This window comes from Necator americanus, chromosome X (genome assembly GCF_031761385.1).
Source record: "Necator americanus strain Aroian chromosome X, whole genome shotgun sequence".
Classification (NCBI taxonomy): domain Eukaryota; kingdom Metazoa; phylum Nematoda; class Chromadorea; order Rhabditida; family Ancylostomatidae; genus Necator; species Necator americanus.
In genome coordinates, this window is record NC_087376.1 from 19,374,667 (window position 1) to 19,386,735 (window position 12,069).

The window sequence follows — 12,069 nt, forward strand, 5'->3', positions numbered from 1 at the left end:
TGAGGGGATGGACTCCCTGTTTCTGCTGAGTCAGGACTGCCTCATGACATCCTTATATCCCGCACGTCGGTCGGGCCAAAAGCCCGCAATCAAGTGACTGGGAGGTACAAGGGAGGCGGTTTAGAGTCGCATCCAACAAATAAGCTCCACATGTCTACTCCGGGAGAACGGAAGTTCTCCCAAAAACTCATGGGACTATAGGCTTGCAACCTGCCCATGGGTTTTAAAATTCTTTTGCATGTCACAGTAATAGAAAAGAGTCCCCTGATTCCGGAGGAAAGCCTGGTACGGTAGCGCCAAGAAGGACGGGGTTGTAGGAGTCGTATAGGCTACCGAAACGGAAAATGATTAGAATGACGATCTGCACTTATGACGCACGTACGATTGCATTGAAAGCGGCCATCGAAGATCTGATGATGCAAGCCAAGAAGATTAAGTACGACGTCATTGGACTGACCGAGACGAGACGACGTCATCCTCTCAACGCCGTATATGAAACTGGAGAAGAACTGTTCTTAGGAACATGCGACAGTAGAGGTGTTGGTGGGGTTGGCGTCCTCGTCAGCACGAGTATGGCAAAGAACATCGACTCTTTCGAGAAACTTACGACCCGAATCGGACGTCTGCGGATGAGAAGATGTGGTCCAACACCAGCTTTGATTATCTTCGTCGCTTACGCTCCAACATCAAGATACGATGAAGAAGAAGTCGAAGCTTTCTTTATGGACCTGGAAAAGTTCTACCGAGAAGATCATGCCTTCTACAAGGCCATGATTGGCGATTTCAACGCCAAAGTTGGCCCAAGAAGAACGCCCGAGAATCTTCACATCGGGACCCACGGCCTACAACGGAATGACCAGGGGGAGAGGCTCTCCGAGTTAATCATGACGACTAAGAACATCCATGGAAACTCGCAATTCCAGAAGCCCTCTTCTCTACGCTGGACGTGAGAGCCAACCGGTGGAGGATATCGTAATGAAATAGACCACATCATTGTTAGTAAAAGGTTCTGCCTGGCGGACGTCGCTGTTGTGCCAAAGTTCTATACGAGATCGGACCGTCGCCTCCTCCGAGGAAGATTTTCCTTCATAAGGAGAGCAGAGAAAGCCGCGAAGTTCAGAGGGAGAAATCCCAGAACTATCAACTGGGATCTCTTCGCTACCTTAGCCGGCTTTTGGGAAGATCCCGCAATGGACATTATCGACGAGGAATATGACCGGTTCGTTGAACATCTTCACGACTGCACGAAGAAGGCTGAGAGTTCTAAAACCACCAAGAGATGCCTGTCTCTTGGAATTCTTGGGCTGATACGCCAGCATGGAGCAGTACGAGCCGCAGGGAAACAAGAACTCTCGTACGAGTTCGCAAGGCTTTGCAGAGAGGCGATAGAGGAGGACCTTAAAGAGAGAAGGGCAGAAGTGCTGGCTGAAGCTGCAGAGGCGGGGAAAAGCATCCACTATGCCCGTCGAGACTTCGCCAGTCGCAAGACAAGGACGACTGCTCTCCGGAGCCCGGAGGGAACAACAGTTGCATCGATAAGGGAGATGGAGAAAATCATCTACGATTTCTACTTTGATCTCTTTGACAGTCATGTCCACTTGCCTCCTCGCCATCTAAGGGAAGACAGACATGTCATTCCAGAGGTTCTCCCGTCCAAAATACGATATGCTATCATGTCGGTAAGAAATCGTACGGCACCCGGTCCCGACAGAATAAGACCAGAACAGCTGAAGAACCTTCCGCCAGTAATCATCAACACCTTGGCAGAGCTCTTTACACGTTACCTGTCGGAATGCAAGGTTTCTAAACAGTGGAAGACCAGCAAGACCGTGTTGCTGTATAAAAGGGGAGATCCACATGACATCGGCAACTATCGCCCAATCTGCTTACTGTCCGTCATCTACAAGCTCTTTACAGAGTGACCCTTAATGGGATAGAAAAAGTCTTGGATGAAGGACAGCCATGCGAGTGAACAGGGTTTTGAAAAGGATTCAGTACGATTGACCACATTCACACTGTTTCGAGACTCATCGAAGTATCACGAGAGTACAAGATGCCGCTCTGTCTCACCTTCATCGACTTGAAGAAGGCCTTCGACTCAGTTGAGACGGAAGCGGTCATGGAAACCTTGGACCACTAAGGCGTCCCTACTCAGTACATAAAGGTACTTCGAGAGTTGTAGAGTATCTTCAGGACCGGAATTTCGCCGTTCCACAAGAATATCATCATTGACGTGAAGCGAGGGGTCCGACAAGGTGATACAATCTCACGCAAAATATTCACAACCATACCTTGAGAACGCAATGCGAAAGTTGGAATGGGACGACATGGGAGTGAAGGTCGACGGTCTTCAGCTACACCATTTGCGCTTTGCTGATGACGTCGTACTGATAACACCTAACCGAATTCGACGAAACATATGGATGCATCGGTCTTCAGCTGAATCTAAAAAGACGATGTTCATGCGGAACGGATGGGTCTCGGATGCCCCATTCACGTTCAACGGAACGAACATATCCGAATGCACCAGCTACGTTTATCTGGGTCGGGAATTGAACATGACGAACGACCTGACCCCCGAGCTGGGCAGGAGGAGACGAGCGGCTTGGGGAGCGTACAAGAGCATCGAACATGTAGTGAAGAAGACCAGGAACACCCGGCTCCGTGCTCACCTCTTCAACACCACCGTACTTCCTGCTTTGACCTATGCTTCGGAAACCTGGACATTTCGCAGGCACGAAGAAAACGCGGTGAGCGTCATTGAACGCGCAATTGAGAGAGTGATGCTAGGAGTATCCTGTTTCACGCAAGTGAGGGATGAGATTCGAAGTTCTCTCCTACGTCAGCGATCGAAAATTAGAAACGCCGCCGCGTTTGCCAAGGAAAGTAAAATACGGTGGGCCGGACACGTGGTGCACTTTAACGACAACCGTTGGACCAGAGCCGTGAGCAACTGGGTTCCCCCACGATGTTAAGCGCACTACACGAAGACCGCCGACCCGATGGTCAGATTTCTTCACGAAGTCCTTCAAGGAAAGGTATGATGCTCTTCGTGTCCCACGCGAAAGGAGAAATCACTTGGCTACTCTGACACGCGATCGGGACAAATGGAAGAATTACTGGCGCCCGCTCGACCAGTTCGAAGATTAACGGGAGTAAAGGTGATCAAGGTGAGCAAGTCTTCAAGAGTTAAAGGAGCACATTTCTCATCCAACAGCGACCAATTCATTAATATCACTGAAAAAGTCAATTTCGGTGATGTTACTGGGCGAAAAAAATATCTACAGGCGCAATTATGGATTAAATTAGTACGAAATAATCTCTACAACTTTCTAAATATCGACGCTCAGAGTGAATTTCATGTAATAAAGCTGGCTGCGTTTTGTTGAGACGGATTTTTACTATATTTCTACGAAGTTTGCTGCTTCTAGCTTTCCTAGTTTTTTTGAAACCTAGTTGAGAAAAATTCTAAAATTTGCTACAAATTTTCGAATCCTCGACTAACGTTGAGAGAACCAAAACATCCTACAGAGACTAAAATTAGCAGTGAAGGGTTATTTTCAGCAACGCGTCAAAATTTGCTTGGCTTCAAACAGAGTCCAATAACTCAGCTCGTAATTTGTAAAGATGAATTCGGTTCAAAGTACGTCGTAGAGGCAACTTTTTACTGTCACAGTTTGTTTTTACTTTCTTCCAGGTACTTTTCGTTCTCTCAAAGGCTAGTTGAGAAAAAGGTGGAAAAATCCTAAATTTCTCAACTTTTTCTCAACTAGCTTTCAAAAAAACCAGGAAAATTCCTTTAAAAAAAGACATTTCAATCTTTTCATAGAGCAAGTCTTCCTCTATCGAGGGCAGCCACTTTTGTCTCTCTCCATCTCTTCTGTAGTCTGCTGTTCACATTTATTTCAAGCTACTAAGATGCGACTAGTCCAGCAGTAATTTCCAATCAGGGTCTGGTTCTAATTGCTAAAATGACCACACAATAAAACCTATATGCGGCAAACAATACTCTAAATACAACTGCAGAATAACTGCTGGCGAAATGTTCTTCCCCGTAAGTTTTTCCGGTTTTGCAAAAATTAAGATTCCGACAGGGATCGACCTAATCATTGTTTGTAATCAAGGTCAAAGAGTAGAATTGTGTGCAGGAAGTAGAAAGTGGTGAAAGAATGCTTTTAGAATGCGTTCTGCCTCGTTATTACTTGTTTTTCCTTTTTTTTAAATGGAGAAATTCCGGAGGGGATTGAACTCTTAACCTTTCGCTTCCATTGTCGATGAATGAAATTGTTTGTGTATAGTAGGAAAAAAGGAAGTGCCAGCTCCCTTCGACAAGGTTGAGGTAATCCTGAGCTCAGATCTCCTGTTGACCCACCCACCCCCTAGCCAAGTCTCCCGATCATCGTTTCTGCTGATTCTTCAAATTGCGGGGTTGGAGCAGCCGTCTTACAGCGCTTCGCAGTTGGATGCGAGGTGATTTATCACGCAAGCCGTTGCCTGACACCACCACAGAAGAACTACATCAAGATCGAAGAGGAAGCACTCGCTCTTATTTTCGCCATGCAGAAGTTCCCTCGTTTTATCCATGGACGACATTTCACGCTCGATTTCTGTCCTCGATAATCTTTGGCAAAGGTCGCGGCGTTGACGTCAGAGCTGCGACATTGTGCTCCGTTTCGACGCTGGGGGCCTATCGCTGAAGACGGTTGGCACTGTTCACCGGAACTCTCTTTTTGCTTCTGAAGATTGCCAAATGTGGTTTGTGGTCAGTTCTCAGCGTTAAATGTCGCCCATGGATAAGACGAGGAAACTTCTGCATGGCGAAAATAAGAGCGAGTGCTTCCTTTCCAACCTGGCTGTAGTTCTTCTGTGGTTGTGTCATTCAACGGCTTTCGTGATGAATGACCTCGCATCCAACTGCGAAGCGATGTGAGAGGGCTGCTCCAATCCCGCAATTTGAGGCATCAGCAGAAACGACGATCGGGAGACTTTGGTCGAAGTGGGTCAACAGGAGATCTGAGCTGAGGATTACCTCAACCTTGTCGAAGGGAGCTGGCACTTTGGTGTCCATGTGTAGACAACATCTTTTTCGTAAGAGTGTCCAAAGGAGTGCGTAGACTGTGGAGATTTTTGACGAAGTCCCCGTAAAAATTGATGATTCCCAGAAAAAAGCGAAGTTGACTGACGTTGAACTCTCAACCTTTCGCTTCCATTGTCGATGAGTAAAATTGTTTGTATACAGTAGGAAATAGTGTGAAAATGGTTTTAAAATGTTTTACGTCGCTTCCAGCTGTTTTTTTTTTCACCTTGCAAAAAAAAAGTTCTTGCGAAGATCAAACTCTAGACCGTTTCTTATCATTGCAATCATCTTATCATTCGTCAAAAGACGAATTCTGCCGTCGAATACACGTTGAGAGCTTTCTCATCTTTCCAATTTATATGTTCACATATGTACTGACTTACCTCTAATCCTTACAGTGAGCTATCAGTGACGTTTATATTACATTATATGTTATTGTTTTACTTGCATCACCTTATATTAACATCCATTTATTAATATTTGCTACATTTTATTATTTGCATTATTTATTAAGCGCCCAATTTTTTTCTCTAATTCTCTTTATTATAATTAGTTTTTCATTGCTATATGAGCGGCTATATTCTGGGCGTCCAAGTGCGATGGAAAGCGGAGGTTCGTCCATAGGTGTGATAAGGAGGAGAAGGACCCTTTTCAGGTAAAGGGAGTCCAGCTCATGGGGTGCAGCTGAAATGGTGAGGATCCCTTCGCCAATCGTCCAAAGGTGAAGGTATCCCTTCGCCAACCGTACAAAAGATAAAGGGGTCGGAGCACTGGGTCCGACTATCGCATGTATAGGTTCGTCCTCCGGCAGGGTCTCCCAAGCTGAGAAGGAGTTCGACACATCTGACATTCCGACTTCTTGGAATCTGAATCCTAGCTAATAGTAAACCACTGCTAAGATTCACCGTCGCAGCAAACTGTCGTAAAGTGGCTCCCTGATCCATATAGGTTGGGCGATGACCTGTGGTGAAAGTTAAGCTCGCCGTGGCAGGGCTGCTTAGTTTAAGGAAAAGTCTTTTTGGCACTCCAGCATATACACTGCCTCAGTACCCTGCACACTGGGCCCTGCCGTCTCAAACGTCGGACGGTATTGCGACCGGTAGAGGCGATCAAATCTCAGGTTGCTCAGGACGTCATTGATTCTGGACAAATGCGACCCACGCACCACTCGCCATGGAGACTGTCTCAGACTGGGTACTTACAACGCGAGAACAGTATCCACAGATGCTGACCTGCATGCCCTTCTCGGAGCTGCAGAGCGTATCTAATTTCATGTGATTGCCCTGCAGGAAACCAAGTGCAGAAGGAGCGACGTAGGAAAGATGAATGCACTCGTCATTCGTGGAGAGAAGATTCCGTCGTCAAATGCAGGCGGTGTTGGTTTTGTTGTGCACCCATCTGTCGTCCATTTTGTCGATTCTCACGAGACCCTATCACCTCTATTAGCGACCGCAACGTGTCCAAGATGTGCTTGCTCTGGCCTTCCCACCCCTGAAAGAAACCGCATTATTAGTAGCAAGGTATCTGATCTGACTTTAAGTTGCGCATACGTTGCAGACATTGGGAGTGGTAACGCTCACCAACTGAGCGTAACTGACTTCAAGTTATTGCCAGCGAATCTTACGTCGATTTCTTGCCCTCTTCTCTAGTCGATCCTGTCGATTCCCACGAGATCTTGTCACCTCGTTTGGTCATTTTTCGCCTCCTCTCTCTGCGCCAAAAACCCAACAGTATCATCAACTGCTACTCACCAAATTCAGCAGCTAATGAATTCGAATTGGACGCATTTTACGAGAAGCCGAAATAAGTAACTTGCAAAGAGAAGTCCTACAAATTCGTCGGCGAGGCCTGGCTGAACTGCTGAGTAGATACCCACGCAACCTACGGAGTGAGCCCGATCAGTCTGCTGTTACTGCAGTCGTGGACGCGATGTGCACTGAACAACGACTCCAAGATGGATGCTAAAATTCTGCGCACAATCTCCGAAGCCCAAACAAAGGCACAGCAGCAAATGTTCACCGAGCTGATGAAGCGTATGGAAAGGATGGTCTCCGCTCCACGCCCAGCCATTTCAACAGCACTCGTCGCCACGGCTGAATTCGTCACAAATTCTCTATCGACACGCTTACCTGAGTTCGTGTACTATCCGGACAATTGTTGTACATTCGAGGTCTGGTATAATCGATACGAGGACGTCATCTCAAAGGACGGTGCTACCTTGGTCTAATCGTTTCCAAACTCGACGCCGTCACAAACGCCAAATTTACGAACCACATTTTTCCTAAAAGAACATGCGTTGTTCCTTTAACGGACACCACGGCTACTCTGAAGGAATTGTTCGAACATAATACCTCAGTATTCGCGAGACGCTACGCCTATCTCAACACACAGCAAAATGAGGAAAATCTCCGCGACTACACCGGATTGGTCAATCAGAATCAGACCATGGCTGAGTTCAACGACGTCACTCCTAAGCAGATGAAATGCCTCGTATGGATTATGTGGACTTGTCGCCCCGCCTGATGGGGATGTTTGTGCTCGTACCCTTCGCAAGATCAAGGACAACCCTTAAACCACGCTAAAGGAGCTTCGCGCCAAAGTTCAGCACTTTCTCGACATTCGTCAGGATGCCGCATTCCTCGACGTCAACGTCGTAGATTCGCAAAAGAGACGAAATCGTAAACCGCCGTCGCCCTGTTTTCGGTGCGGAGCCAATCACTGCTCTAGAAACTGCACATTCGTGAAGAAGAGATGCCACGACTGCAGACGCTCTGGACACGAACGAGGACTCTGCAAGAATTTCCCGGAGAAGAAGAAGCGGAATTCGAAGCAGAAGAGGAAATCTGCCCACAGCGTCACCATCGCTTCGACTCATGCTGATGTCTCTGTAACCTGCATCTACCGTAGAGTACAGTACAGATGGGAAGACGGTACGCATGCGTCTCGATACTGGAGTAGACGTAACATTGCTGAGCACGGTAGACTGGACTGGATTGATCAACCGAAACTGCAATCACCCCGTCTGACACTGAAGTCTGCCAACAACGAACCGATCAACGTTCGAGGATGCTGCGAATGCAACCTCATCATATCCTGGTCACCGAGGATATGGTACCTGCCACGTAGCAGATACGCCGTCGCTGTTGGACTTAGATTGGATCGCCATACATGAGCCACAATTTCGTCATTTGTCAGAAGGCTCCATCTGCAACATCTCTTTAAGGACGCTCAGCACCTTGAATTCTTCTCTCGCAGCGCATCTGAGGAAGAGGTTTCCAGCAGTCTTCGCTCTTGGACTGGAATGTTGAAGCAAAGGCCAAACTCGCTTTGGAGCCTGACTCCAAGCCTGCCTTTCTGAAGGCTCGCCTTGTATCCTATGCTGCTATGCCACGAATTTCAACCGAAATCGATCGACTTGTGTCTACACACGTGCTGGAGCCCGTTTATCACTCTGAATGGGCAGCACTCATCGTCGCCGTTCAGAAGAAAAATGGATCAATCCGCCCTTGTGCAGACCACTCAACCGGACTGAGCGCTGCAATGGAACAAAATCTACTTCCAAGCCCAGATGACATCTTCATGGAACTCAACGGAGGGCGCTACTTTTCACAGCTCGACTTAGCCGAAGCATATCTCCAATTGGAAGTGAACGACGTGCCAAAGCTGCCACTCACTATCAACACGCACTGTGGGCTGTACCGCTTCAATCATTCATTCACTTCATCATTTGGAGTGAAACCAGCTCCTGATCCAAGCATACTCAAGCAATGTATGGATGTTCTTATCGCTGGAATAGATGGAACTGTTGCCTATCTTGACGACATATTGGTTACTGGCAGAACCATCGAGGAACAGAATGCTCGACTGGAGTACACATGGAGCAATAAAGTGTTCAAGCGGATTCAAGACTGCGGACTCAGCTTTCGACTAGACAAATGTGCTTCTATGCGGACGGAGATCACCTATTTTGAATACGTCTTCAAAGCACAGGGACAATCCAGAAAAGATGAAAGCTATATAGAAGGTCCGAAGGATGTCAGTCAACTTCGCTTTTTTCTGGGAATCATCAATTTTTACGGGGACTTCGTCAAAAATCTCCACAGTCTACGCACTCCTTTGGACACTCTTACGAAAAAGATGTTGTCTACACATGGACACCAAAGTGCCAGCTCCCTTCGACAAGGTTGAGGTAATCCTCAGCTCAGATCTCCTGTTGACCCACTTCGACCAAAGTCTCCCGATCGTCGTTTCTGCTGATGCCTCAAATTGCGGGATTGGAGCAGCCCTCTCACATCGCTTCGCAGTTGGATGCGAGGTCATTCATCACGAAAGCCGTTGAATGACACAACCACAGAAGAACTACAGCCAGGTTGGAAAGGAAGCACTCGCTCTTATTTTCGCCATGCAGAAGTTTCCTCGTCTTATCCATGGGCGACATTTAACGCTGAGAACTGACCACAAACCACATTTGGCAATCTTCAGAAGCAAAAAGAGAGTTCCGGTGAACAGTGCCAACCGTCTTCAGCGATAGGCCCCCAGCGTCGAAACGGAGCACAATGTCGCAGCTCTGACGTCAACGCCGCGACCTTTGCCAAAGATTATCGAGGACAGAAATCGAGCGTGAAATGTCGTCCATGGATAAAACGAGGGAACTTCTGCATGGCGAAAATAAGAGCGAGTGCTTCCTCTTCGATCTTGATGTAGTTCTTCTGTGGTGGTGTCAGGCAACGGCTTGCGTGATAAATCACCTCGCATCCAACTGCGAAGCGCTGTAAGACGGCTGCTCCAACCCCGCAATTTGAAGAATCAGCAGAAACGATGATCGGGAGACTTGGCTAGGGGGTGGGTGGGTCAACAGGAGATCTGAGCTCAGGATTACCTCAACCTTGTCGAAGGGAGCTGGCACTTCCTTTTTTCCTACTATACACAAACAATTTCATTCATCGACAATGGAAGCGAAAGGTTAAGAGTTCAATCCCCTCCGGAATTTCTCCATTTAAAAAAAAGGAAAAACAAGTAATAACGAGGCAGAACGCATTCTAAAAGCATTCTTTCACCACTTTCTACTTCCTGCACACAATTCTACTCTTTGACCTTGATTACAAACAATGATTAGGTCGATCCCTGTCGGAATCTTAATTTTTGCAAAACCGGAAAAACTTACGGGGAAGAACATTTCGCCAGCAGTTATTCTGCAGTTGTATTTAGAGTATTGTTTGCCGCATATAGGTTTTATTGTGTGGTCATTTTAGCAATTAGAACCAGACCCTGATTGGAAATTACTGCTGGACTAGTCGCATCTTAGTAGCTTGAAATAAATGTGAACAGCAGACTACAGAAGAGATGGAGAGAGACAAAAGTGGCTGCCCTCGATAGAGGAAGACTTGCTCTATGAAAAGATTGAAATGTCTTTTTTTAAAGGAATTTTCCTGGTTTTTTTGAAAGCTAGTTGAGAAAAAGTTGAGAAATTTAGGATTTTTCCACCTTTTTCTCAACTAGCCTTTGAGAGAACGAAAAGTACCTGGAAGAAAGTAAAAACAAACTGTGACAGTAAAAAGTTGCCTCTACGACGTACTTTGAACCGAATTCATCTTTACAAATTACGAGCTGAGTTATTGGACTCTGTTTGAAGCCAAGCAAATTTTGACGCGTTGCTGAAAATAACCCTTCACTGCTAATTTTAGTCTCTGTAGGATGTTTTGGTTCTCTCAACGTTAGTCGAGGATTCGAAAATTTGTAGCAAATTTTAGAATTTTTCTCAACTAGGTTTCAAAAAAACTAGGAAAGCTAGAAGCAGCAAACTTCGTAGAAATATAGTAAAAATCCGTCTCAACAAAACGCAGCCAGCTTTATTACATGAAATTCACTCTGAGCGTCGATATTTAGAAAGTTGTAGAGATTATTTCGTACTAATTTAATCCATAATTGCGCCTGTAGATATTTTTTTCGCCCAGTAACATCACCGAAATTGACTTTTTCAGTGATATTAATGAATTGGTCGCTGTTGGATGAGAAATGTGCTCCTTTAACTCTTGAAGACTTGCTCACCTTGATCACCTTTACTCCCGTTAATCTTCGAACTGGTCGAGCGGGCGCCAGTAATTCTTCCATTTGTCCCGATCGCGTGTCAGAGTAGCCAAGTGATTTCTCCTTTCGCGTGGGACACGAAGAGCATCATACCTTTCCTTGAAGGACTTCGTGAAGAAATCTGACCATCGGGTCGGCGGTCTTCGTGTAGTGCGCTTAACATCGTGGGGGAACCCAGTTGCTCACGGCTCTGGTCCAACGGTTGTCGTTAAAGTGCACCACGTGTCCGGCCCACCGTATTTTACTTTCCTTGGCAAACGCGGCGGCGTTTCTAATTTTCGATCGCTGACGTAGGAGAGAACTTCGAATCTCATCCCTCACTTGCGTGAAACAGGATACTCCTAGCATCACTCTCTCAATTGCGCGTTCAATGACGCTCACCGCGTTTTCTTCGTGCCTGCGAAATGTCCAGGTTTCCGAAGCATAGGTCAAAGCAGGAAGTACGGTGGTGTTGAAGAGGTGAGCACGGAGCCGGGTGTTCCTGGTCTTCTTCACTACATGTTCGATGCTCTTGTACGCTCCCCAAGCCGCTCGTCTCCTCCTGCCCAGCTCGGGGGTCAGGTCGTTCGTCATGTTCAATTCCCGACCCAGATAAACGTAGCTGGTGCATTCGGATATGTTCGTTCCGTTGAACGTGAATGGGGCATCCGAGACCCATCCGTTCCGCATGAACATCGTCTTTTTAGATTCAGCTGAAGACCGATGCATCCATATGTTTCGTCGAATTCGGTTAGGTGTTATCAGTACGACGTCATCAGCAAAGCGCAAATGGTGTAGCTGAAGACCGTCGACCTTCACTCCCATGTCGTCCCATTCCAACTTTCGCATTGCGTTCTCAAGGTATGGTTGTGAATATTTTGCGTGAGATTGTATCACCTTGTCGGACCCCTCGCTTCACGTCAATG

At 46.7% G+C, this 12,069-nt stretch overlaps 5 protein-coding genes across 9 annotated transcripts; 3 read left to right on the forward strand and 2 right to left on the reverse strand.

The window, feature by feature from the left end:
• Positions 1-353: 353 nt before the first annotated feature.
• Positions 354-2,140, forward strand: RB195_024193 (uncharacterized protein; the record flags this gene model as incomplete). 3 transcript variants are annotated; one of them, XM_064211880.1, is made up of 3 exons in its annotated part: positions 354-946; positions 1,001-1,918; positions 1,996-2,140. In XM_064211880.1, 3 exons carry the CDS (start codon positions 354-356, stop codon positions 2,138-2,140), a joined length of 1,656 nt encoding a protein of 551 aa, XP_064067759.1. The 3 variants fall into 3 exon arrangements, with proteins under 3 accessions (XP_064067759.1, XP_064067760.1, XP_064067761.1); XM_064211878.1 differs by lacking the exons at positions 1,001-1,918; positions 1,996-2,140 and having other exon boundaries at positions 354-950; XM_064211879.1 differs by lacking the exons at positions 354-946; positions 1,996-2,140 and having other exon boundaries at positions 1,191-1,922.
• A 163-nt stretch (positions 2,141-2,303) lies between these two features.
• Positions 2,304-2,975, forward strand: RB195_024194 (uncharacterized protein; the record flags this gene model as incomplete). Its single annotated transcript, XM_064211881.1, has 1 exon — positions 2,304-2,975. The coding sequence occupies one exon, from the start codon at positions 2,304-2,306 to the stop codon at positions 2,973-2,975; it is 672 nt and encodes a 223-aa protein (XP_064067762.1).
• Positions 2,976-7,031: 4,056 nt separating this feature from the next.
• Positions 7,032-9,265, forward strand: RB195_024195 (uncharacterized protein; the record flags this gene model as incomplete). 3 transcript variants are annotated; one of them, XM_064211884.1, is made up of 5 exons in its annotated part: positions 7,032-7,298; positions 7,409-7,567; positions 7,662-7,780; positions 7,844-8,219; positions 8,357-9,265. In XM_064211884.1, 5 exons carry the CDS (start codon positions 7,032-7,034, stop codon positions 9,263-9,265), a joined length of 1,830 nt encoding a protein of 609 aa, XP_064067763.1. The 3 variants fall into 3 exon arrangements, with proteins under 3 accessions (XP_064067763.1, XP_064067764.1, XP_064067766.1); XM_064211882.1 differs by lacking the exons at positions 7,409-7,567; positions 7,662-7,780; positions 7,844-8,219; positions 8,357-9,265 and having other exon boundaries at positions 7,032-7,304; XM_064211883.1 differs by lacking the exons at positions 7,032-7,298; positions 7,409-7,567; positions 7,662-7,780; positions 7,844-8,219 and having other exon boundaries at positions 8,462-9,265.
• On the reverse strand, positions 7,656-8,015 carry RB195_024196 (uncharacterized protein; the record flags this gene model as incomplete). The annotated part of the gene is made up of 1 exon (XM_064211885.1): positions 7,656-8,015. The coding sequence occupies one exon, from the start codon at positions 8,013-8,015 to the stop codon at positions 7,656-7,658; it is 360 nt and encodes a 119-aa protein (XP_064067765.1).
• Positions 9,266-11,320: 2,055 nt separating the features above from the next.
• Positions 11,321-11,992, reverse strand: RB195_024197 (uncharacterized protein; the record flags this gene model as incomplete). Its single annotated transcript, XM_064211886.1, has 1 exon — positions 11,321-11,992. The coding sequence occupies one exon, from the start codon at positions 11,990-11,992 to the stop codon at positions 11,321-11,323; it is 672 nt and encodes a 223-aa protein (XP_064067767.1).
• Between the last annotated feature and the right edge of the window lie 77 nt (positions 11,993-12,069).